Source organism: Pinus tabuliformis, chromosome X (assembly GCF_031772625.1).
Source record: "Pinus tabuliformis cultivar Carrire ecotype Pingquan chromosome X, CPIR1, whole genome shotgun sequence".
NCBI lineage: Eukaryota > Viridiplantae > Streptophyta > Pinopsida > Pinales > Pinaceae > Pinus > Pinus tabuliformis.
In genome coordinates, this window is record NC_142308.1 from 1,404,676,187 (window position 1) to 1,404,702,232 (window position 26,046).

The window sequence follows — 26,046 nt, forward strand, 5'->3', positions numbered from 1 at the left end:
ATCAACTCCCATGCTATCACTGCGCCCTTGCTCAATCATTATGTGTCTCCAAGATGCCCATCGACTCCCTCTTATAATATCTCATTAAGAATTCAACAGCCATGATCTAATCCCGATCAATGGCTAAGATCATTTTGACTCTGTCAATCACCTTTTCTAAAAGTCACTAGATAGAAATCCACTAGTCTCAATTAATACTGATTAATTAACCTGTTTTCCTAAGTTAGAATTTGGAAAATAATTAAAAACTGGTTGATAATCTAATTAAGCCATTTTCCTTTACAAAAATATGTTGGGCTTAGAGATATGTTATCCTCTTGTGTTCTTAGCCTCAATTACACCTCCTGAGACTAGAACACCTGTCTAAGCTACAAAATCTAACACCATAAGCAATCAATACATAGGGGACATTACATGTGTGATAAGCCCAAATGTGAAGAGGCTTCAATCCTCACATAAATTCAAGTCATTATGATCCATGAAACATCTCTATTTGCATGTACTAAGCCCAATTGCATCGCATGCACTAAGCCCAGATGTTCCTATAAAAAGAATATAGCTTTTGAGACAGTAAGGAGAGACATATTGTATCAGAAGTTATATAGTGATGTTTGGAATCATGAGAACTATCTTTCAATGTCTACTAGACAGTTACAAAAGCACAATATTCACATGTGAAGATTTGTGAGCTAGTTGTAGAACTTTACCCATAGTGAAAAAATCTGTCATCGAAATAATTTTTTACATTTATAATCACATTCCCTGTAGTCGATTAAATAGGAATTTTCCTATTGTTTGTTATTTGTTTTAGGTGTGGAAAAGAAAACCTCTAACAATGTAGATGCTGCACATATGTAGGACTCATGTGATAGTTATGAATCGGCCAGGATAGTAATATCTTTCATAACATAAAGAGAGCTACTTTTTTTTCAAATTTTTGTAACTTCCAGTACTATAGATCAAATCATATAATAATTATTTTAATACAAAGCGATCACCTCTAAATTTACAACAATATGGATTGGAATTTTACTTCATTCACTTGAGCACAATTTGTGACTCGTTTAGCTCTGCTTGCAAATTGAAGGGTCCCGCGTGTTTCATCTGCATGAACCTACATAAGACATTAGCATAAGTATGAGATGCGAATACAGTCATAATGGCAATTCATACCTATAACATGTTCAAAGATACTTTTACCTCTTCAGGTGCAATAGTACAGATGATAGCAGTCTTGGCATTGCCACCTAGAGCTGGTTGTAGGATGCGGGTCAGCTTACTATCACGATAAGGAATATGTCCTCTACTCCAACAAAAAAGCATTTGCTTGAGTATATCAACTTAAACATACAACAAAATACAAAGCACTCATGTGCTAAATAATGAGAAGAATGAACAGCCATCACTAATGACTGATCATCGTACCTCTGTTTTCCACCACCATCACTCAGTTTATTGATTACAGTACCAAGACTCATCAAACTCTTGTTAATGTGTGTTCCTTCCTTAAGACGGACGCCACCAGCTCCAGTCTTTGCAACTCGCTCAGAACCAGCTAAATCAACCAAATTCTAAAATAGACCAAGCACTATTTTAAAAACAAAAAGACTTGGAAAGAATCCAGATACAATGACAGAGATCAGCATTCACTATAAACATGCATGGCAATTTCATGGAAATTAAGATGGGAAACAATCAACTGGTGTCCTCACCAGAACAGAAACTCTCACAGTATCCTTGTTATATGAACTTCCATCTAACTCTGCATCCTTGTCTCTGCTTTCAATAACCTGAAGTTCATTCATACTAATTACAGGAATATTCTATTACACATGAAATAAAACCATAGAAAGTAACAAGGAAACACTAGATTAGACAGAAAGGGCATTGATTGTTAACAAATCAAACTCACCATCCGAAAAATCGTATGAGACCTGCTACTACGTACATTCATGTTTGTCTCTCCAACATGTCGGTGTGCTAAGAAAAAACAGTAGTCACATTTAGTAAATTTGAAGGAAGCATTAAACTCTTCAATACATACATATAACTGAAGGAGAAAAAAAGGATATAAACAATTATCACCTCCAAAGACCGGTAAACATCATTTGAGCTTACCTTCTCCTAGGCCAATGAGATCAAAAACTTGATCTGGGGTGTTCACAATTTCCTCTCTTAGACCTGCAACAAATATGCCACGCTGGAGGCACCCCATTGTAAGCATTGTACTCTGAAAAACAACTTTTAAATTATATTAAAGCTACCTTTCTCAAAAAGGTAATGCCAATTTACTATAAATCCTACCTCTAAGTTTTCATGGACTTGGAGTTTCTTGTTCTCTGGAGCAAGGAGGTCATTGATCTCTTCATTATAAATTTCCAGATAGGAAACTCGAATTAAGAATTCTCGATCAGATATCTGTTAATAATGAATAAAAGTTATCCAAAAATTATCATCTAGATATCTGTTTAAAATTGATAAAGATATATTTGAAGAAATCAGGTATCAATCACTTGGCACTTGCCTCAGACCAACAAATTAAAATAATAGTGATCAACTGAATATCAGTAACAGATTCTCTTACCGACTGGATATTTTTAAAAACATTGTAGACAGACAAACGAATGATACCAAGGTCTTCCTGCGAACCCTGCATGGTGTATGTCTTTCCACTGCTGGTTTGCCCATATGCAAATACAGTACCTATTTCAACCCATTCCATGTCAAAATGAAAACGTAGTAATGGTGCTGTTAAATAAAAAAGCTTAAAGCAAGTATCCACCAAACCTAAAGAAAAACTAAATAAAATAAATAAAAAGCTGATTCTATCATTGCCTATGAGAACCAACAGATCACTGGGACCTCATTACAGTCATAGCATTTTAGGGCTATTAGTCTAAAACATTCTTATGTAAATGCAATAAAGTAGGAGCTTCACTGCAACATATAGTGTCAAATTCAGAAAGTGTACAGTCTTCATCAGAATAATTGCAAATTTTGGATCTTGCTTCCTTATCAATTTCATTCCAACAAAAATTTCCGATATTGACAGCAATCTCTCCTTCAAATAGCCTAATTATCATCGCGACAGTTTTAATCTCGAACCCTAGACAGAGTTAAAAACCATAGGGTGCATGCCTAGGAGAGATATCCATCAAATAATTAAATAAAATGAGAGAGAGAAGTGTGCCCTAGGGAGTGGTGCTAAGTTCTTGCAACTGCCTCCCAAAAATAACAATCCTTGAGCTCAGAAAATCTGCCCTCCAGGAGAAGTAATAACCCTGTCAGACATAATCCATCTACAAATTGTGGATGATCTAACAAGGAGAGTGTGCCACTCTCAAATTAGTAAGAGACCAAATCTATGGATTAAAATTACAGTAGCCATGTGATCCCTACAGCATGCAAATGTAATAATATGTGGAGATTCTCCCCAAAATAGCAAGGATGCTCAAGTTCGAAGTCAAATACCTTCATCAAGGTAAAAACAAGGATGTTCAAGCTCAACCACCTCTTCAACATATTCACCAAGTGAATTAATGGACCAGTAAATGGTAGCACGTGTGCATGTGAACAAGCTGAATAACCGCAACAAATTGACATGAGGACAACCACTGACTAAATATTATTTTTTAATGTGAGCATGACGATTTTTTTCATATCTTTCCAGACTAGTTCTCTTGAAAGGTGGTTTGAAACCCTTCTTTCTATAATCTGAATTTTCCTCCTTATCCCTCCAAGATTTCTGAAAATTCTCCTTGCCTTTGTTCTGTTCATATAAGTACTTGGCCTTTGTAATCGTCTAAGCCAAAATCATATTGAGTTAGTCTTGTTATGGTCAAACCATGGCCAGTCCCCTTTTCATTTCAGGTTACTTTCATCATGGATAGGATTGGAGGTCCTTACGTGAGCTTATATCTGGACTCAGGATGCCTTCCTTTTGTGAAGGTGATCGCTAGTGTAGAAGCTAGTCCAACCCATGTCAAGTTCACCTATGTCTTTCCTGAGTCTAACAAGTCTATACATGGCCCTCACTTTGATGTTGTATCCCTCAGATTTTACTCAGATATGGCAGTTTCATAGTCAATGACATTTATACACTTTCCCAAGGCAATTCACACTTCCCAATGCAAAGTGGTTAAAAAGTCAATAGCAGTGTTGCTCATATCACGTTAATATCAGAATTAATGCAATATAATCGCCAAATTGCCCCTTGCCAATATTATCACCGGAATTTATCACAATCTTTTCACTGTTTGAAATTATCACAAGTCAATCACAATTATCTCCCTACTGCTTGTTTTTGCGATTTAAAGCATCCAAGTCGGGTTATTTTTGGTCATTTTGAGTTTTTATGTTGTTGAGATTGAGCTCTGAGGGGAAAATCCACCTTGTGACTATTTTTCAACCAACAAATTGTTGAAATATGTAACTAGGTTCGGTCTTCATAAAGACATGTAATCATGATTTTATGTATCTAATGTAATGAGAAAAATAAATTTATTATTGTTTTTCTTTAGGCATGGGTTTCATGCTCATGAGAAATTTGTTTTTAGGTCAAGGACCCATTGAGTGCTTCTAGGGCTTGTTATTTATTCTACAAGTCAATTGAGTTGTTTTCATGTATTGAAGACCCATTTAGGCATGTTACATATTGTAAAGAAAAAATTATTTGAGTCAAAAGGCCTTCCAAGATCTCGTCATAATGCAAAGATTAAGTCGGCCTACAAACATGGACAAGTCAGCCTAAAAGGAGCAATTCGATCCAATGAAAGAACTATATATAAATGTAACTGAAAGACCTATATATAAGGGAGACTTCGACGGGAGCACTCACTTCACTCACACAAGTTCGATCACAAGAGAGAAAATGGTGCAAGGAAAAGAAGGACGAAGGGAGAAGAAAAGGACAAGATATTTGGATTGTTTATGGGCCAATTCTCTCCACGCATGCAAAGGAACTGGGTCATCTATTGTAGCAAAAAAGACCAAGTTGCAGAGGTCGAGTTAGGGAACCAAAGAGGTATACTTTACAGGCCGAGTTCTCTAGGAGAGAGAATCATCTCAAGCAAAGAAGAAAGCATGAAAAATCTACCATAATCTCCTCTCGTTCATGATCTAGGGTTTCTACAAAAGAATTTGTTGGGCAGCTCGAAGTTGCAGAAGAATTTGGTTGGCAAGTCGAAGTTGTTGAAGAATTAACTAGGGATCGAAATTGCAAAAGATGTCGAAAAGCATGAAAAGTTTGACTTGGTCTTGGAAGGTCTTCGTCAAGGGTCATAGGTCCTAGAATTTGTCAATTGAAGTTCTATAAGAAGAGAAGAATTCTTGTGGGTTTTCCTCTTAGTTGGAGAGGTTTTGGCCTTGGTTGATCATCTATATCTAGTGTCATTTGTCTTATTGTTCTTTATGATTTGGTAGTTGTTTGATTAAGAGAATACTAATAATAATCAAGTGAAAGAAGAAAGTTAATTATGTTTAAGTAAAAATACATCACAAGCAGTTATCAAAGTAAGAAAAATCATCTACTCTAGTTGCCCGTATATTTCTCAACATGGTATAAAGAAGAAAACTAATCAAGTTAAGTAAAAATACATCACAAACAGTTATTAAAGTAAGAGAAATCATCTACTCTAGTTGCCCCTAGATTTCTCAAGATGGTATCAAAGCTAAGGTGACAAGACAAGGAAAGGCAGCTTAAAGAAGGACACTCAAGGGCCGAAGCACAAGAATATCATCAAGAGTATCAATCATCAAGAAGGACCATTCATCTCAAGGATCATCACATCTCAAAGAAAGAAGACCTCAAAACCCTAACTCATCCAAAGAAGGGTTATACACTTCAAGAATTCTTGAGAAGCTCACATCATCATCACAAAGAAAAGATCTATAGGACCCTACCTCCACTTAAAGAAGGACTACTCATTGAAGTATCTTGAAGTCTCTACATCCAAGGGAAGCAAGAAGAGTTGTTCACATCATCATCAAGAGGGACCACTTTTGAAGGGACACATCTTCTATTATCAACATCATCATCAAAATCAAGAAGGCATCAAGTTGAAGATATTATCATCAAGAAGCATCTTCACTTGACAAGTAAGTACCTTTATATTTATGACTAAATCTGCTATCAAAATGACTTCATTTTGCAAGGAAAGCAACAAATTGGTTGGGTCATCAAACTTTCTTGCATGGAAGAAGAGGACAGATTTGATCCTCATAGAAAATGAAGTCGTTGAACATGTTAAGGGATCAATCACTAAGCCTCCAAAGGAAGAAGTTCAAGCTCTAGCAAAGTATATGAAAGGGGAAGTAAGGGCTCAAAGGATTTTCATTGAATCCATCAAGGATCCCCTCATACCTTATGTATCAGTTGGAGACATCAAAAAGAAATATATGACAAGTCAATAGAATTGTTCTCCATAAGTACTGCAGGAGAAGTGATATCTTCGAGGAACGAGTTGTACAAAATGAAGATCTCAAAGGAAGATGGAATAGCCCCATATTTTATCAAGGTATCAAAAATAAGAGACCAATTACAAGAGTTGGGAGAAATAATGTCCGATAAAGAAATGACCACCATAATGCTCAGTTCACTTCCAGAGGAATGGGGCAACTTCATATCTAGCATCTTTGGAAAAAAGGAAGCCACCCCATTCAGTGAACTTTGGTCATTGTGTAAAATTGAAGGCAAAAAGCGATGTCGGATCAAACGAACAAATCCAAGTATTTTTTGCCATGGCTAGGAAGAAAGGAAAGTTTGGAAGGATTGGTCCTCAGAAAAACAATAAGAAGGATATGTCGAAGATCCAATGCTATGTCTGTCATGAATATGGGCACTACAAGAGAAATTGTCCTAAACTCAAGAAGGACAAAAACAAAAGAGGAAGGAAGAAGCCCATATCGCAGAAGAATTGGAAGAACTTGAAAAGAAGAAATCAAAGGAGTTAGTGAGAGATCTCTACTATGACTGAGATAATCTCCTTCACTAAGTTCTTTTCACTTTTGTAAATAATAGCTATCATGGTAGGAAGCATTGTAACTATTGTTGATTTGGGGTGGCATCGGATGTGCTCTAGCCACGAAATTTGGTGGAGAGGTTGTGGCACATGAGATCTTCAATACCCAGAAAGGGTTTGGGCAGATTCTAAACAGATCAGGAGATATTAAAATAATCAATATTTTTGATGGATGCCCTAAGTCTAAACTTAGGGAAAATAAAATATTAATGTGTATTAATATGAATCTGTGTTAGAATGGTCCAAAAGACATGGATAAATCCAAATCTAATCTTAGCGGTTGATTAGGGACTTAATCTTGGCCGTTGATATGTCAATAGGAAAAGTATAAGAGGAGGCTTGAGGGTCACTTGGAGAAGACACCTGAGTGATCAGTCATTAATTCTCTAGAGCGGGGTTTGCTAAGAGAGATAGAATCAGTGATCGGGAGAGCAGCTGAGGGGCATTGAGTATAGAGAAATAGAGAAGGCAGAGATTGTGCCGGGAGAGAAGCGCAGCAGCCAAGGAGAGTGATGCAGAGCTAGCAAGGGCCACGCAGAGGCAGCCAAGTGTTGCTCAGAGCACCAGAAGGGCCAGCGTGGCTGACGCAGGGCCAGCACTAAGCTAGGAGTGGCTGACGCAATCCAGATTGGGCAGACGCTGGGGTTGCAGAGCAGTTTTGTGCTGAGGAACTGCCGGAAGGGTTTTCCGGAGTTTCAACCAGGATACTTCTCTCAAACTATGAGGTATAGCCAATGTTTTAAAAACCGGAACCGATGACCAGACCGGTCCACCTAATGAACCAGGTTACCGACCGGAACCGGTCGAACCGAGACTAGTTAGGTCTAAACGAACCGGTTTTAGAAAAATACATTAAATAATTAATTTTTAATGAAAAAACTATTTTTAAGATTTAAAACCATGATTCCAAGCCAATAGAGACAAAATATGCAAAGATTACTCATTTATATACCATATAAAGGTGAATATATCAAAATGGCACCGAGTGCAATACATATCATTGACAAAATACATAAGCAATGAGGATCAAAATGGCCTCTAAAGTGCAAAAACAAAGCCTACAAACTATGGGGCCAGTGGCCTACTACAAGACTCAAGTCTACATATATGATAATAGTGATCAACATTATCACTTGAAACTTCTCATGAGTCATCATGATCAAACTCAGTTGGTTGAGTCTCGACTCCCAAACTTTGCAGTCACAAACTTCTCTATTGGTTCAGTGACTTGAGTCTCAAACTTCTGAAGGTATTCTGCCCTATTATTTCATTTGGTGCTCCACATGGTTTTACATGGCCTCCTATCCCAGCCAAGTGTTGCTTGAACCTATTAATACCCCCTCCTTCAATGGATTTTTGGCAATATTTGCAGATCATTTTGCCATCAATCATATCACAATGAGCCCATGCAGTATCTCTGGCTTTTGGAGGCATGATGACTACTACTTAGCTTAAACTCTATTGTTCCACTACTCCAGCAAAAACTCAACACTCTCCAAGCTCCCAAGCAAACTCACAAACACTCCAAATGAGATGTGTGAGACAAATGAGAGGGAGAAGGGCCTCTTAAAGGCTTGGAGAGGGTGTTTTTGGAGGGAAAGGACCCTTACTTTCCCTCCAAAAACCCTAAACCACCTTGGATAAGTTGTTGTGTGGGTCCTCCGCGAGCATGGCAGGGAACCAACCGGTTTAGGGCGAAACCGGCCGATTTGACCACAAACCGGCCGGTTTTGTCCTAAACCGGCCGATTTCGTCCTAAACTGGTCGGTTTCGTCCTAAACCGGCCGTTAGCACCGGTTAGGGCCCATTTATCGCCATCCAGCCTCCTAAACCGGGTTTTTGCTCCAATTCCAACCGACCGGTTAGACCAGTAACCGATTAGCTAGGCCGGTTTTTAAAACTATGGGTATAGCTGCTAAGGAAATTCTCTGTTGGGTAGGCAAGTTTCAACACCCAGATTGTACTCTGATATTGCTTAATAAGAAAACCCTCAGATAATTGCATCGATTTTCCCGCATTGGGTTTTTCCGAGGACATTGGTCCAAAAATAATGGTGTCATGTGGTGTGTTTGTTCTTGTTTCTTTTAGTCACTGATCTGTAATATGTTGAGCATGCACTGGTGTTTATTTTCAGTATTTACTTTGTAAATAATTTGTTAAAGAAAAATAACATGCAGGTAGGAATAAATCAGAAAAAGTGCATGAAGGGTTTCTAAACTAAGAAAACTTAGAAACTTCAACAAGTATGATAGGATGCATCATATTAGGAAATAGTATCATGGGAGAAGCATACGATTGAAGCAAGAGCTCATTATAGAAGCTTGAAAAGGATAGCTGAAGTAGAAGTCTACACGGATGTAGCAATCATCACATAAAGGAAGTAGCTCGTGGTAACCTCATTGAAAGCATGTATAGTGCATATAGTTGAAAGAAAGTCATCTAGCATGATAGAAGGAATTCATCATCCATCATCATCATGAGAAAGGAGGTTCTGCCAGATGAGGATAATCTAGATCCTTTGCTGGAATCTTCATTAGAAGGTTCATCTCTACTTAGAAGAAGCAAGTGTCTCGTTGATCATTCCACCTTGTGTGGGATACATTGTTTAGAAGGATAATGGTATGGTGACAAAGGAGTGCAGTTGGACAAGTTGATTGAAGTACTCTAAATCAAGGAAAGGAAGTTGTCGAAGCAAGTCTAAAGGACCGAAAAAGGAAAGAGGTATGTATATATTTAATAGATTAAGTCATGTCATCATATAGTTGAAGGTAGCATGAGAAAATGCTTTATCCAATGAGCATGATCAAAAGAAAGGATATCTCTTCCTTTGAAAAACGCATGAAAACATGGTTCACATATTGACAAGATGAAATCAACATAATATGTCCTCATATGGAATATGAAGTGGTTGACAAAGATAAAAGAACTATCTATAAAAGTTCTTGGGAAAGCAATATGTGTGGGAAGAAAAGAAAAAAAATCTTTAAAGTTGCAACTATGATTAAGATAAGGAATCAACATCGTAAGACTAGAAGGACCTGATGTGACATCTCCATGGAAAAGGTACGAAGGCCTTGATGAAGTCTCAAAAGAAAAGAAGACCCTTGGCATTGAAGTCTCGGAGATGTGTTTATATTTATGTAGGATGTTGATGTTGCAAGCAAGCAAGATGCCATGATGAAAGGCCATCACAAAATGTAACTTTGATTTGATGTTCATTTTTTATTTTTGAACAACATCTGGATGGGTTGATACAAGGCTACCAAAAGAGGGTTGTAGATGTCATCTACAACTAGCACTCATGTGGTTGGATGAAAGATCCTAAAGAAATCATACTTGGAAAAGGTAGCAGTATGAAGAAAAGTTAGGTGTGGACTAGAGGATCACTTTCCAACAAAAAGAAGGATGGCATGACTGATGTGGCTCGTGAAGGAAAGTGACGGATTGTTGATGCCCTACAAAAGACGAAGGCTCCATAATGTTGAAGATGAACTTCATGACATCGAAAGGAGGAGCCCCACAAGCAGTTGATAGTCCTGTGATCTCCACATAGGGCAAAAATTTATTGGAAGGAAGTCCCTGATTAAGAGGGAGCTTGGACAAGTCCCTAAATAAGAGGGAGCTAGGACAAGCACCTGAATAAGAGGGAGCTTGGGTACATTCCTTCATAAGAATCGGTATATCCTCCCTAGTTGAGAAGGAGAGATAGACACATCATTCTATTTTAACTTTGCGAACAAAGAATGGAGGATTGGGTAAGCATCTGGCATCTGATACTCTTTGAGGATGAGGTAGGGCATCCAAGATAAGAGTAGTCGAAGAGGACTGATATTCTTTGAGGACTGGGAACCCAATACAAGAATAGTCCTAGAAGGACATACTCTGAGACTACTCGGGTGGGGTATGTATCATGAGAGACAATGATGATGGTGTTTATAAGTCATTGGTCTCGCCAACATTGTGCTCTAATCTTGTGGAGAGATAGAGTTGTTAGCCAAGGCCTTGCTATGTAACAATGTTGGTTGAAATGATGCTAAACAGATGGGTTACCAATCTAATTCTTCTTATGAGAATTCTTCAAATTGAGAATGTCCAAGTACCTTGTATGGATTATCAATACCTCCCTAGTTAAGAGTGAGTGTTGAAATATGTAACTAGGTTCGGTCTTCATAATGACATGTAATTTTGATTTTCTGTATTTAATGTAATGAGAATAATAAATTTATTATTGTTGTTCTTGAGGCATGGATTTCATGCTCATGAAAAATTTATTTTTAGGTCAAGCACTCATTGAGTGCTTCTAGGGCTTGTTATTTAGTCTACAAGTCAATTGAGTCATTGTGATGTATTGAAGACCCATTTGGGCATGTTACATATTGTAAAGAAAATTTTATTTGAGTCAAAAGGCCCTCCATGACTTCGTCATAATGCAAAGATCAAGTCGGCCTACAAACATGGACAAGTCAGCGTACAAACATGGACAAGTCGGCCTACACACATGGACAAGTCGACCTAAAAGAGAAATTTTACCTAATGAAAGACCTATATATAAGGGAGACTTCGACTTCACTTTGAGCACTCACTTCACTCATACAAGTTCGATCACAAGAGAGAAAAAGGTGTGAGGAAAAGGACGAAGGTAGAAGAAAAGGACGAGATCATTGGATTGTTTCTAAGCGAAGGAACTGGGTCATCTATTGCAGCTGAAAAGACCAAGTTGTAGAGGTCAAGTTAGGGCACCAAAGAGGTATACTTTGCAAGCTAAGTTCTCTAAGAGAGAGAATCATCTCGAGCGAAGAAGAAAGGAAGAAAAATCTACCATAATCTCCTCTCGTGCTGGAACTAGGGTTTCTGCAGCAAAATTTGTTGCACAGGTCAAAGTTGCTAAGGAATTGATTGGGGATTGAAATTGCAGAAGTTGTTGGAAAGTAGGAAAAGTTTGACTTGGTCTTGGAGGGTCTTGGTCAAGGGTCATAGGACATGGAATTCATCAATTGAAGTTCTATAAGAAGAGAAGAATTCTTCTGGGTTTTCCTCTCAGTTGGAGAGGTTTTGGCCCTGGTTGATCACCTATATCTTGTGTCCTTTGTCTTATTGTTATTCATAGTTTGGTAGTTGTTTGATGAAGGGAATACTAATAATAATCAAGTGAAAGAAGAAAGCTAATCACGTTCAGTAAAAATACATCACAAGCAATTAGCAAAGTAAGAGAAATCATTTACTCTAGCTACCCCTAGATTTATCAACATGGTATAAAGAAGAACATTGATCAAATTAAGTAAAAATACATCAAAAGCAGTTAACAAAGTAAGAAAAATCATATACTCTAGCTACCCCTAGATTTCTCAACACAAACAAGGGGAATTCCATAGTTTTATTTATCATTAGTTGAGTATTTGTGGAGTGGATGTTAATTTTTGAGGTAGTAAAGGATAGGTATTCTAGTATCTATGGTGTCTAACAAGCTAAGGAACACAATCTCCAAAACCCAGAAAAACTTTCGAGTGAAAAACCTTAGAAACACCTCAATTAGATTAATTAGCCTAGAATTAAATATTTCCCAAGTCTAACTTAGGAAATGTGGTTAATTAAATCAAATTAATTAAGGAAGGTTGGTTTTGCTCTAGAAACTTCCAGAAAAGTTAATTGACAGAGTCAAGATGATCATAGTCAACGATTGAGATGTGATCAGGGTCGTTGGTTTCCCAATAGAAGATTATAAGAGCTAGGTAAATAGGGTTAGAGAAGACACATTTAATCAAAGAGTAGTTCGACTACACAGTTGAAGTGATTCAGCAAGGGCGCAATTGAAGCTAGGCAGACACCAACATTGAGGTACTCAACAGGGATTTGGGAGGAAATTTTCCAGAGAAAATTTCCAAAGTGATTTCTATTGAGAAATCTAGGGAATCAAGATTAAGTGATTTCTCGATTAATGATAACTACTTGCAAGTTCTTTTTACTTCATGTAAAGACCATAAACTGAAATTCGGTAATAACCAGAACTAAAATACAGTAAGAACCAAAACTAAACTGAAATACAATAAGAGAATTTGGACACCTACCTGAACTGCTGCCTGTCTGGTGTAGTTGATGGCATTGTGGTTGCTTCTGATACCAATTACCGGGAAACCAATTCCACCCAGCCTAGACTGAGCAGAGCTTGGCTACTCAATCCAGTAAGCTTCTCGCAGAAGCTCACTGTCCCCGTGCCCCGAACCTCAGATACCTAAAGCTCTTCCCTTAGTCAATTGTCTTTCTCTCGTTTGTCCTCCCTTCTCTGCTGATTTTCTCCTCTGCCTTGCTCCCCCGTGATCGGCTCAGATCAGTGGTTTTATAATTGCAGGCTTGGCGGTGGCCGCCCTCCTGCCTACGGCCACCGCTCTTCCTCCTCCCGACACGCCTCCACATGCATTTCACTCTCAGATACTTTTCTCTCTGATCTTCTGTACTTTACTTATATTTCATGTTTGGCCCTTGCGTTACCTTTTTACATAAAGTTTGATATTTTATATCTTTTTTTATTATAAACTTTAATTTTATGAAGTTTAATATTATATATATATATATATATATATATATATATTGATAAGTTTTAAATTTTATATTTATAACAAAGTTTAATTCATATTTATGTTTAATATGAAATTTATCAAATCAGTTTTTAATATAAAGTTTGGAAGGGTCATTACATACACTCCCCCTTCAAAAACTTCGTCCCGAAGTTAGATTTCAAAATTTTTGTTTTAATGTTAAGAGACTATAAAATTAGAGTTTTAGGTTTATGATTTTAAATGGATAATTCTTACCCTACCCAGGTTCCCAAGCTATTCTAAAATCATCCTATCCTTCCTAATCTCTTCCGCTCCCATCCTATCCGTCCTCTACTGGAGTATGCCATGGCGTCAGTTTTACTGACCTAACCATTCATAACTCTAAGGTGACAGCGTCGGTTATACCGACCTGATTCCCAGTAGGCATCCGGCAGTCATCATCACACGTCTAGGGGAGCGTGATTCACACAGTCCTCCCATGACTCCAGGGTTCGGAGGATAAACGATGGGTAACACCTCCACCCCTACCAATAGAATTAGGGCTAATACTTTATCATAGAATCACTTTGAGCTTTAACGGTTCTGAGGTTCGGTCATCATGTGGTTATCCCAGTAACTGTTCATTACCTGCAATCATACACTTACCCATACATTTGTAAAATGTGCATTAGCATATTCAAAATAACTTCATGTATTATTCACATATGACATTACAGTATAACATATTTTGCCATATTCCATGCATGTCATTTGACCTTCATCTAGAATGTATTCACTTCCTGCCTTTTATTCCATTGTTCATGTTGACATGCATAAATAAAACAATTTATAATATCTTAATTTCTATCAGAAGTAATATCATTTATGGTCTTTAACTTTACCTTGACAATTATAAAAATGAACCGCATATATCGTTTTGGTATCCATGTACCAGCAGAATTTAAACATATATATAATGTCACAAAATCTCACGTATATTTATAATCATTCAAAAATGTTTCTGAGTCTCTGATTGCAGTGAAGTAAATATATACTAAACATAGTTTAAAGTTCTTCAAAATTGACATAGATTAGGGTATCTTTGGCATATGTCCTCTGTATCTTCCCAAGTTGCTGATCCAAGACTATACTTGTCCCATTGGACCTTAACTTGGTCCACCAGGCGGTTCCTCAGCTGTCGAACCCTACGTTCCAATATACGTAATGGTTCAACCGTTACGACTCCCTCGTCCGATACCTGCAATTCCTTCCATTGAAGGTTATGAGATAGATCAGCTATATAATGCCTTAATACAGAAACATGAAATACATTATGAATTCTATGCAGGTGAGGTGGCAAGGCAAGACGATAGGCAACAGGTCCAACTCTTTCCATGACTTTAAATGGTCCAATAAATCAGGGTGACAACTTTGTCCCTTTTCCGAATCGAAAAGTACTTTTATTTGGTTTGATGCGGATGAAGACCTGATCCCCTACTTCATACCTCCTATCAATTCGGTGAGCATCCGCATAACTCTTTTGTCTATCCTGTGCTTCCTTTAATCATTGTCTAATTTGTCTTACCTGTGCTTCCATTTCATGGATTAATTCTGGTCCTATTATCACTCGATCTTCTAACCTGTCCCAAGTAAAGTACAGAAGATCAGAGAGAAAAGTATATGAGAGTGAAATGCATGCGGAGGCGTGTCGGGAGGAGGAAGAGCGGTGGCCGTAGGCAGGAGGGCGGCCACCGCCAAGCCTGCAATTATAAAAACCACTGATCTGAGCCGATCACGGGGGAGCAAGGCAGAGGAGAAAATCAGCAGAGAAGGGAGGACAAACCAGAGAAAGACAATTGACTAAGGGAAGAGCTTTAGGTATCTGAGGTTCGGGGCACGGGGGACAGTGAGCTTCTGCGAGAAGCTTACTGGATTGAGCAGCCAGGCTCTGCTCAGTCTAAGCTGGGTGGAATTGGTTTCCCCGTAATTGGTATCAGAAGCAACCACAACGCCATCAACTACACCAGAGCAGGCAGCACTTCAGGTAGGTGTCCAAATTCTCTTATTGTATTTCAGTTCAGTTTTGGTTCTTACTGTATTTTAGTTCTGGTCAGTGTTACTTGGGAGCGGGAGCGGGAGCGGGGAGCGGGAGCGGAAGCGGGAGCGGGAGCGACCATTTTCAGAAGCTCCCGGTTTGGGAGCGAATCCCGGAGCGATTTTTTAAAAATATATATATTTTTTATATTTTTTAATTTTTGATACATATATGTCAACAAAAACATGTAGAATGATGAAATAGACATAAAAAACATAAAAAAACATAAATTGATCATTGAACCATATCACATCAATCATCTAGAAATTATAATCGTCATCAACCTTAGTAAAATAATAAATTAAAATAACATTCAATTCAATAACATTTATCATCATTGATCACCAAAGTAACAAGTTGTACTTGTAAGCCAAGTTTAACCATTACAAGAAGTAATATCGAAGATATTTCTAAGTCCTAACTTCTAACTGTTAACATGATATGAAATGTTAAAAATTTATAAAATGAAACATGAATAATGAGATGAAATGAAACAACTTTAGTCTTTCACAAAGCATCATATTCATAATTCACAATCATTACCAATGAGTTATAATTGCCAAGGCCCAACTTCAAACTTCAAATTTTCATTGTCACAGTGATATAATGTTTACAAAAAATATCATAATGTCATAATGATATGAAAGAGTCAAGAGTCAAGAGTCAAGGACTCAAAACTCAACACTGAACAGTTATGAAAACTAAAGTGACAAGTCTAATAGAAACTAAAAAAGACAAGTAAACTGTAAATCTACAAGTGGCCCTTGCCACGAGAGTCTCCAGGAGTATAAGTAGGTCTTGGCGGTCTTCTAGGAGTCTCCCTCCCAGACCGACGACCAGAACTCGAGCCTCCACGCGAGGGTGTCGATGGAGGTGGCGACAGCAATGGAACAAGACTCGGGCCCCGAGAACTGCTACTGGATGGTGGAGGTGGCATGGCTGCTGCAGCTGCTGCAGCTGCTTCAGCTTCATCCCGTACAAGCTCATCTTCTAGTTCTTCCATATGTACAATGCCATCCTCTAAATTGTCGTCCTCAGGGTGACTGTCCCAAATTTTATATGTGGGATCTTCATTGGCCCGATCACAGTAATGGCTCAACAACCTCAAATTGTAGTGCACATAAACCAAGCTTTCTGCTCGGTTTTCGTTGAGCCTGTTTCTTTTCACATTATGTATATAACTGTAGGTGCTCCAACACCTCTCTGCAGAAGAAGAATTTACAACCTGTGCAAGAACTTTCAATGCCAATTTTCGCAAAAGTCCGTCGCCGCCATATGTTTCCCACCATGTGAGAGAATCAAATTTATCTTTGTCGTCCATTGCATGGAAGTTACCATACAAACCACTGCCAGTGAAGTATCTGCCTATTTCAAGGCGCACAGCTGCACATTCCTCCCTGTCAGGCACCAACTTTTCTAATGCATCCAGATATCCTTTAGTTACCTCTCGATCTAAATGGGGTTTGGTCCTAACACCACCCCCTGCTGCAGGTTTGCCCAACCAAGAATCTGAGTAGTATTTTGGCGTAAGGATATACGCCAAGCAATGTAGTGGAAGGTTAAGCTTTTTCCACCGTTCACACACACAATCGTGAATCAGATTGTACAAGTCGGGATCTCTGTTATTAACAATGTCTTTTATTTCCCCCAACATGGTATCCATTTGCTCATACACCTCGCCAATCACCGGTTTGTCTGTATCTGCAAACCGAATCATGTTATAAATTGGCTTGGTGAAATCCAATACCTGTCTCACAGCTGTCCAAAACTGCCCATCAAGAGCGGCCTCCTCCACCGTATCAAAACCTGCAATGTCAGCTACATTTGTAGCCCTTTCCTTTAACACCTGCCAATTTGGACTTGATACCATGCTAGCTAAACCCTCTCTTACCTTCAAAAGGCGCCTGAAGGTGAGGTAATAGCTACCAAATCTAGTCCTCGCAATCTTCAGCAACTCCAATCTCGAGTGACTGCGGAAAAGGCCATGGGTATTGCTATGATTTGTAATAAATTTTATCATTTTTTTTCCTCTCTTGTACAAATCCCCAATCCATTGGTATTGTTCATTTTTGTTTTTGACAATATCATGCAACAGAAGGTTCAATGTGTGAACCAAACATCCAGACCAAAATATGTTCGGGTATCTATCCTCAATAATTGCTCCTGCTGCCTTACAATTAGGAGCATTATCAGTGATGACTTGGATGACATTGTATGGGCCAATACGCTCAATTGTTTCAAGCAATGCTTCTGCAATGTTGATAGCGGTCTTGAACTTGTCTGAGTAATCATGTGCAGCTAGAAAAATGGGACCACTTCGGGACACAGCAAGAACACTTATCAATGGCTTGCCTTTTACATTTGTCCATCCATCAGATACAATGGACACCCCATTGTCAGTCCAAGAACTTGTCATTTTATTCAAAGAATGTGATATTTTTGCTTTTTCATGATCAAGGCCAACTGTTCTTGCCTTGTCATACCCAGGGCTCTTGTATCCTTTAGGGGCATCATTTATGGCAGAAACCATTTCGTGCCAATAAGGTGAGCGTAGAACATTGAATGGTATCCCATTTGCATAGAGGAACCTGTAAATTTTTGAATCCACATCATTCCTACACCCCTCATCAAGGAAATCTGATATGCTTCTACGGCGTAAAGATGATGACCCTGAGCCTCCATGTCCATATCCACTGCCTTGGGAGGATGCTGAAGGAGTTCTTTGTGAGCTTGGTTCAAAGAAACCCCTTGATCTTTTTGTTTTGTATTGGGCGTCCTCCTCTTCCTTTATGTATTTGGCTCTATCAACTGTTGACACCCCGTTGCAAGTTCTGATTCCTATTTGTTTCTCTCCATCCCATGCCCTTTTCCCGCAAAGGTGTCTTCTCAAACGGGTGTATGAGCCTGTGAAATCAGTGTTGCAATGGGGGCAATGAAATTTAGTGGTTCCACCCCCTCTCCCTGTTTCAGGCCTCTGAACATATTTCCACAATGGAGTTTGGTCTTGTTTAGTTTTTTCACCCTCATGTTCACCCTCCACATCCTCCTCACTGGGGTTTTCATCTATTTGACTTCCTCCGGCTTCTTCATCCACCTCTTCAGGGTCAGGCCCCCTCCGTTTCCTACTCTCCACCACCATAATAACCAGAAAGGGGACCAGGAAGAGGAAAATGCCAATAAAAATGCTCAGGTCCATCGTGTTTGATGTTTGTAGGGTTTGAGTCTTGAATCTGCAAATTAATTTAGTTTATTGGGATTAATTCATTTAATTTATTAATTTAATTTAAATTAATGATCTTTAAACTCAAACAGGTAAATGAAACTAACCAAATTAACTACCTAACCAGCTAAACTAACTAAATGATTAAGTTACATACCTCTGCAAGCTTGCTCCTCGCTCCTTGGCACTTGCTCCTCGCTCCTCAGCTCTGGCTCCTTGCTCCTCAGCTCTTGCTCCAGCTCTCAATCTCTTGCTCAAGCTCTCAATCACTTGCTCAACAAAGTTGTAATGACAAGTTTTTGGCCCATTGGGCTTATAAAACAAAAAAAATTAGCTAAATTTTTTTAATTTTTCGGGTCCGGCGGAATTTTTTTCCGCCGAACCGCTCCCGGCCGGTTAAAAATCGCTCCCGGAGCGTTTTTTAATGCCCGGGAGCGATTAGGGAGCGATCGGGGAGCGATCGCTCCCGGGCATTAAAAAACGCTCCGGGAGCTCGGGAGCGATCGCTCCCTGAAACGCTCCCTATCAGAGCAGGGAGCGTAAATTTTTTTAAGGGAGCGCGCTCCCGAAAATCGCTCCCGACCCGCTCCCGAGCCGCTCCCGCCCGGAGCGCGCTTCGGGAGCGGGTTCGAAGGGGGGGGGGGGGGGGCGCTCCCCCGCAACACTGGTTCTGGTTATTACCGAATTTCAGATTTGTAATTGAAGGCATCATCAAAACCAAATTCTTTCAGCAGCTTCACCTTCTGGTCACTACCTGCGCTGCCAACAACGCGGCAGCCTTTGATTTTGGCGAGCTGCCCAACCAGCATTCCCACTGAGCCCGCTACTGCCGAAACAAAAACTTCATCCCCGGGTTTAGGTTCTTCGACGATTGTGAATCCAGCCCATGCAGTCAAGGCGAGCATCCCCAGAAATCCCAAATAATCAGACGGTTTAACAACACTGGTGTCGATTTTTCTGAGGTCGCCTCCTGGAACAATAGCGTACTCGGCAACTTGATAGAAACCAGAAACGATATCACCCACTTCGAAGGCCGGATTAGCAGATGCCACTACCTTCCCCACTAAAATAGATCGGATTGCCTGATTCAACGGAAAACTTGGTAAATAGAGACCATCATCGGATTCCTTCATAAGCTGCCGAAGATATGGATCTACAGATATCCACAGATTCTGCACAGCGACATCTCCAGATGATCCATCTTTGCCCACGCTTCCAAGATCCACTTGGGTTTCTCTGATATTCAAATGTGAATCTGTAACGGGCCCTTCGTTGGTATATGCGACTAATATTAGCTCTCTGTTGGGAACTCTCTGCTCCATGATGAAATCCTTCAGAGGATAAAATTCACTTAATTCCACAGATATTCCATGAAAACTACACGAATTTCTCCCCATTGAAATCGAAATCCTCCAACGCGCACAAAATTAGAGGAAAATCCAACGCACGGTAAAAGCGGCTTAATTTCGAATGCTGTTTCGGTAAATAAAAAGCATTTTTTTTATTATTTTTTTTTATATATTTCACGCTGCAACCAAAACCAGACTCCTCGCACGAGATTTCCCGACCATGGACTGTATTGCTGGACGAACAGTCAAATTTTCACGGCAAGGACCAAACCCGAGCTAGGTCGAATTGCGCAGAACACGCAATTCACATCCCGCTTCTCTACGGCAGTGAGGTATCAAAAAAAAAAGACAAATCTCCACCGCTTAGTCGATACAGTGACTAGGTTTCTTTTATCAAGAATACGACCACACTTCTCTCCAGTCTTCTCTAAAAGAGGCAGCGTGTTGGCAGCAGCAGTCGACTATCAACATTTTGTGACCAGACGCTTGACTCAATGATAAATGATGAGAGTAATTCGATTTTCAGCAAGTATTGTAAAGCTAATAAGACTGGAGGATTCAATGATGTGGCTACTGCCGAGGCGGTTCTGATTCTGTACCGAGTTCCTATGTCATTCTTTAATTTATACACAGAACCCTACAATCTAATTTCCCCCAAGGATTTTGCACTGGAATCGAACACTGCACGCACAACCTGGCCTGCTGACAAATTCCGTTTCGATAATGGCCGTCAATTGATACAGAGTTTTTAAATACTGTCCAGGCTCGGTTGCCTTGTCAGCTATCTCTTTAACGAGATCCGGATACGAATAAGGGCATTTTGGATTTATCCAAGGTTTACATTTTCTTTTAAAATTTGGGGGCCGAATTCACAGTATTTGGTTGGCAACTGCAGACTGCACAGTACAACACTTGCACTGGTCGTGGTTTCTCCGTAATTTCTTCTTCTACTCTGACTAACATAACCCTTCTATGCAAATTTGAACTTCCAAAGACAAGGAAGAGGTTTTAATAATAGCAGGTAAGCCAGAGATCTGAGGCGCAATGGTAGCGCATCTGACTCCAGATCAGAGGGTTGCAGTTCAATACTCAGTTCTGCCTCTATGATATGACCGAAATGAATGTAAATTAATAGCAGAAGCTGAGAGACAATTAAAATATGGGGATAATCTTACGTACACAGAGTCAAGGAAAAATAATTTCTTGCCTCTGGCGACATTCCAACAGAAAATTTAACAGATAAAATTCAGCAGAGAGTTACATAATGCGTAGGGCCGGTAAGGTCGAAAGGGTTTGAACAAACGCTCTGATACCATATGTAAAGACCATAAACTGAAATTCGGTAATAACCAGAACTAAAATACAGTAAGAACCAAAACTGAACTGAAATACAATAAGAGAATTTGGACACCTACCTGAACTGCTGCCTGCTCTGGTGTAGTTGATGGCGTTGTGGTTGCTTCTGATACCAATTACCGGGAAACCAATTCCACCCAGCCTAGACTGAGCAGAGCCTGGCTGCTCAATCCAGTAAGCTTCTCGCAGAAGCTCACTGTCCCCCGTGCCCCGAACCTCAGATACCTAAAGCTCTTCCCTTAGTCAATTGTCTTTCTCTGGTTTGTCCTCCCTTCTCTGCTGATTTTCTCCTCTGCCTTGCTCCCCCGTGATCGGCTCAGATCAGTGGTTTTTATAATTGCAAGCTTGGCAGTGGCTGCCATCCTGCCTACGGCCACCGCTCTTCCTCCTCCCGACACGCCTCCGCATGCATTTCACTCTCAGATACTTTTCTCTCTGATCTTCTGTACTTTACTTATATTTCATGTTTGGCCCTTGCGTTACCTTTTTACATAAAGTTTGATATTTTATATCTTTTTTTTATTAGAAACTTTGATTTTATGAAGTTTAATATTATATATATATTTATAAGTTTTAAATTTTATATTTATAACAAAGTTTAATTCATATTTATGTTTAATATGAAATTTATCAAATCAGTTTTTAATATAAAGTTTGGAAGGGTCATTACACTTCAATAGATTAGGATCTTCTTTTAGTTAAATTATTATCATGTTCTTCTTCATCAAACAGCTACCAAACCATAAACAATAAAGAGGCAAGAGACACAATATGAGCTATCAGCCAAGGCCAAAACCTTTCCCACTTGGGAGGAAAACCCAAATGAATTATTCTTCTTATAGAGACTTCAATTGACGAATACCAAGACGCTTGACCTAATTGCCTCTCCAAGATCGAGACACAAAACTTCCTTAACAAGTTCCTTCGAGTCAACAATAGTCAACCTTCTTATTTCCATCCTTCTTCTCGGCTACCTTTCAGAAATGTGGCCCCTTGATTTGATTTAGGTCTGCAATCTTCAACCCTAATTCAGAAACCCTAGTTGCAGGTTCTTGGAAAGTGTCACCTTCTAAAAAATGCCCTTGATTCCTTCATTGAGGATAGAGTCTCCTTCTAACTTAACTCTGCTTCTCTTTTGACTTGCCCTTCTCCAAGCTTGGTTACCCAAGAGGACTACAATTCTTCTTGGCTTCTTCTGCAATAAATGATCCTCCTCTTCTTTCCACGTGTGATATCAAAGTGACCCAAAACAGATCCGAAAATGACGCTAGAGACTTCACTCTCTCTTTTTCCCTCTTCGCTGATGATGAGGCTCCTTCCCAAGTGATCTTCGCACTTCTTGTTGAAGACTTGTTCTTGACCAAATTGCTTGTCTCCAAATGAGAGTCGAGTTGCCTATAAAGAGTGATTTGCCCATGCATATAAGCCAACTTGATAGGGATCTGTGCTGACATGTCCATTGGAGAGATTTCATTGTCCTTCTTGAAGTCGACTTGAAGGAGATACTTTTGCTTGGTCTTGGAGGGCTTTCTTATTCATTTAATTACTCATACAAAAATGTCACATGCCTAAGAACGGTCCTTCATACATGACATTGACTCATTTTGACTTTTATGACTTGATGACAAAACCTAAAGGTTCACAATGGGAACCTTAACTAAAATAAAATTCCTTGATCATGAAACCCATGGTTCAAGTACTACAAAAATAATTTTATTTTCTTCTTTACATCAATTACATAAATTCACAATTACACATGTCATTATGAAGACCGAACCTAGTTACACTTTTCAACAATTTCCAGTTTCGAGAGGCAGGAAGAAGATCAATTTATCTACAAAGAAGGAGGTCACATCAGCTACTGCGAGTAACCAATTTTTCCCAGTTCGAGTTATCAAAGAGACCACTTTTCAGTTGCCAGTGGCCAGATCTATGTCTCGAAGGCAGAGCAAGTGGGTTTGGGAGGTAGTGGGAGGCAATACAACTTGTTGGGAAGTGATCTCAGTGGCTGAGCAAATTTCCAGAGCTAGTGGTGTGCATTTCTGGGCAGGAGTGCGAGTGTCTGGAAGGAGTGTGAATTGGTTGGAAAAGGCCAGATCAATTGTAGAGGGAGACAGAGAGTCTCGAGTCATTTTTTGTCAATGGAAATTACCAGTTGTCAAAGGTTTTCAAATGAAATCCAACTAGTTCTAATTTCTTAAATTGTTGAATAATAATAAAACCCACATTTGCTGCATTGGTTTTCCCTTCAGCGTTTTTCAAGGGACATTTGTCAAAATTGTGTGTGTGCATATTTTCTCACTTTCAGTGATTTATCTTCCATAGCAATTTTTTATTTTTTTAAATTGCTATATTCATTTAATTGTTATTTGCCAAATTAAAAATTCAAAAGACAAATAATCTCTAGTAGATAGAATATTAAATTATAGTTATTGCAATCATAGAAATTTCACAGTGGATATCTACTCCAATATACCATTTCCATGTTTCCAAGTATGTAAAAAAAATCACCTTCATTTTCTTTGTTTTTCAAGATCTGGTATAAGATATCCAATGTTCATTAGATACACTGTTGATTTTGGGTAGCATCGGATGTGCTCTAGCTCCGAAATTTTGTGGAGGGGATAGAATACATGAGATCTCCAAAACCTGGAAATCGTTTGAAGAAATTCCACACGGTTGAGGAGTTATTAAAATAATTAACATTTTTAATGGGTTCCTAAGTCTAAACCTAGGAAAATAAAAATATTAATGTATATTAATAAAAATATGGGTGAGAAACTTATAGGTGATGAGGATCAAGTCTATTTTAATCTTAGTTGTTGATTAGGGACTTAATCTCGGTCGTTGATTCATCAACAGGAAAAGTATAAGAGGAGGCTTGAGGGTCAGTTGGAGATACACCAAGAGATCAAAGAGTTCAATTTTTCTGGCGCAAGAGCTACGTGATCTGAGTTGCAGTGACAGGGGCAGTTCGGCAAAGGGACCTGAGTCCAAGGCCAAGGATACATAGCAGAGAGGCAGAGCAGCAGCAGAGAGACAGCGTAGCTCCAGAGAGGGTGACGTGTAAGCCAGAGGGGCTGACGCAGTCATTTAGAGGCAACGCTGGGGTTTCTGTGGGGCAGAGAGAGCAGCAGTTCAGCATATCGACTTCTGAGCAAGGAAGGCTCACTGGGAGCGTGACGCAGCTCCTAGAGGGGGTGACGCAATTCTAGCGCAGAGCTTGGAGCAGCCATCATTGTCCAGCACTGGGAATAGCAATTGTCATCTGTGGGGTTTGATCATAAAGTTGTTCGAATTGTCAAAACAATTGTCTCTGGATAGAGGTACTTCTGCTAGGTTTATTCTCTGTTGGGTGAGCCGAATTTGGCACCCTAATTGTATTCAGAAATTTGCTTAATAATACAAACCATCTATATGCTGCATCGGTTTTCCCAAATTGGGTTTTTCAGGGGACGATTGTCCAAAAATAACGGTGTCCCTTGTATGATTGTCCCAATATATTTCAGTTCATGATCTGTATATATGTGTAGGCTGCAATAGTGTTTTCATCGATGTTTAAGTAATTAAATAACTTGTAGAAGGTAAAGAACAAGTAGGAGATGATAAACCAGTGATTGTGGTAGGATTTCTCATGTGTAGATTCAGAAATTTTCATATATACCTCTTTTTTCCCTCTTTGAAAGGAGAATTTAATACTTATGTAGCTAGAATATTTTTTTGGAGCATTTTTCACATTTTTTCAATTTTGTGGATTTGTATTCTATTTCAAAACTTCTAAGTTCCCCTCCTTTTTGGTCCCATAGGTTTACAAATTGAATCAGTGCTCTAGACTCTGGAATCTACACATTTCATGAATCAAAATGCCAAAGCCGTTGGATCAAACGTGGGAGTATGGTCTACCCTATGAGGGTCATAATAGAATAAGGTTGAATTGCAAGTTAAGTGTATGGAATGTTTGATGAAATCAATTGTTTGGAATACCAGCTTGCCAGAATACCAAGGAATAAAGTGGACCTTTTCCGAGCATCCACCCTAGATGTTATCCATATCGCAAACCTATCCATTTTTCAAATGCATAAGAAGAGAGATCAAAAGGAAGAAGCAAGGCTAGAGCTTGCATATAGATCCACAATCTTCTTAGGAGGGAGGGAAATCCAATCCTTGGGCTCACATTTTGCAATGCCTGGCCCATTAGCATCCTCACCTTTCTTTGTGCCAACATCCATGCCAAGGGAGCAACCTTCTATTTGATCAATGGTGTAATTGAAGGAGAAGGAAGAGGATGACAAAAATGTGGCAAAATGCTTTCTATGAAGTGACATATCATTCAACATTGCCAAGAACAACCCATTCTACCATTCCATGTTTGAAGTTCCTGCCATTGTTCGTCTTGACCACAAGGGCCCTTCTTATAATGGCTTGAGAGGGCATCTCCTTCAAGGGGAAAAGCTAATTGCACAAGCAAATTGGT

At 39.2% G+C, this 26,046-nt stretch overlaps 2 protein-coding genes across 2 annotated transcripts in view; both read right to left on the reverse strand.

Annotated features, from left to right (window-relative positions):
• The window catches only part of LOC149145273 (kinesin-like protein KIN-7N), a 178,707-nt gene that overhangs the window by 141,753 nt on the left and 10,908 nt on the right, over positions 1-26,046 (reverse strand). Inside the window, exons 3-10 of the mRNA XM_089447508.1 lie at positions 2,585-2,703; positions 2,305-2,418; positions 2,119-2,200; positions 1,913-1,980; positions 1,713-1,790; positions 1,426-1,571; positions 1,201-1,303; positions 1,034-1,114 (exon numbers count right to left, since the gene is read on the reverse strand). Coding sequence (XP_089303634.1) covers positions 1,034-1,114; positions 1,201-1,303; positions 1,426-1,571; positions 1,713-1,790; positions 1,913-1,980; positions 2,119-2,200; positions 2,305-2,418; positions 2,585-2,703 — 791 coding nt within the window. The remainder of the gene's footprint in view (positions 1-1,033; positions 1,115-1,200; positions 1,304-1,425; positions 1,572-1,712; positions 1,791-1,912; positions 1,981-2,118; positions 2,201-2,304; positions 2,419-2,584; positions 2,704-26,046) is intronic.
• LOC149145274 (2-alkenal reductase (NADP(+)-dependent)-like) lies at positions 19,545-20,189 on the reverse strand. The gene has a single exon (XM_089448650.1). It carries the CDS (start codon positions 20,187-20,189, stop codon positions 19,545-19,547), a length of 645 nt encoding a protein of 214 aa, XP_089304776.1.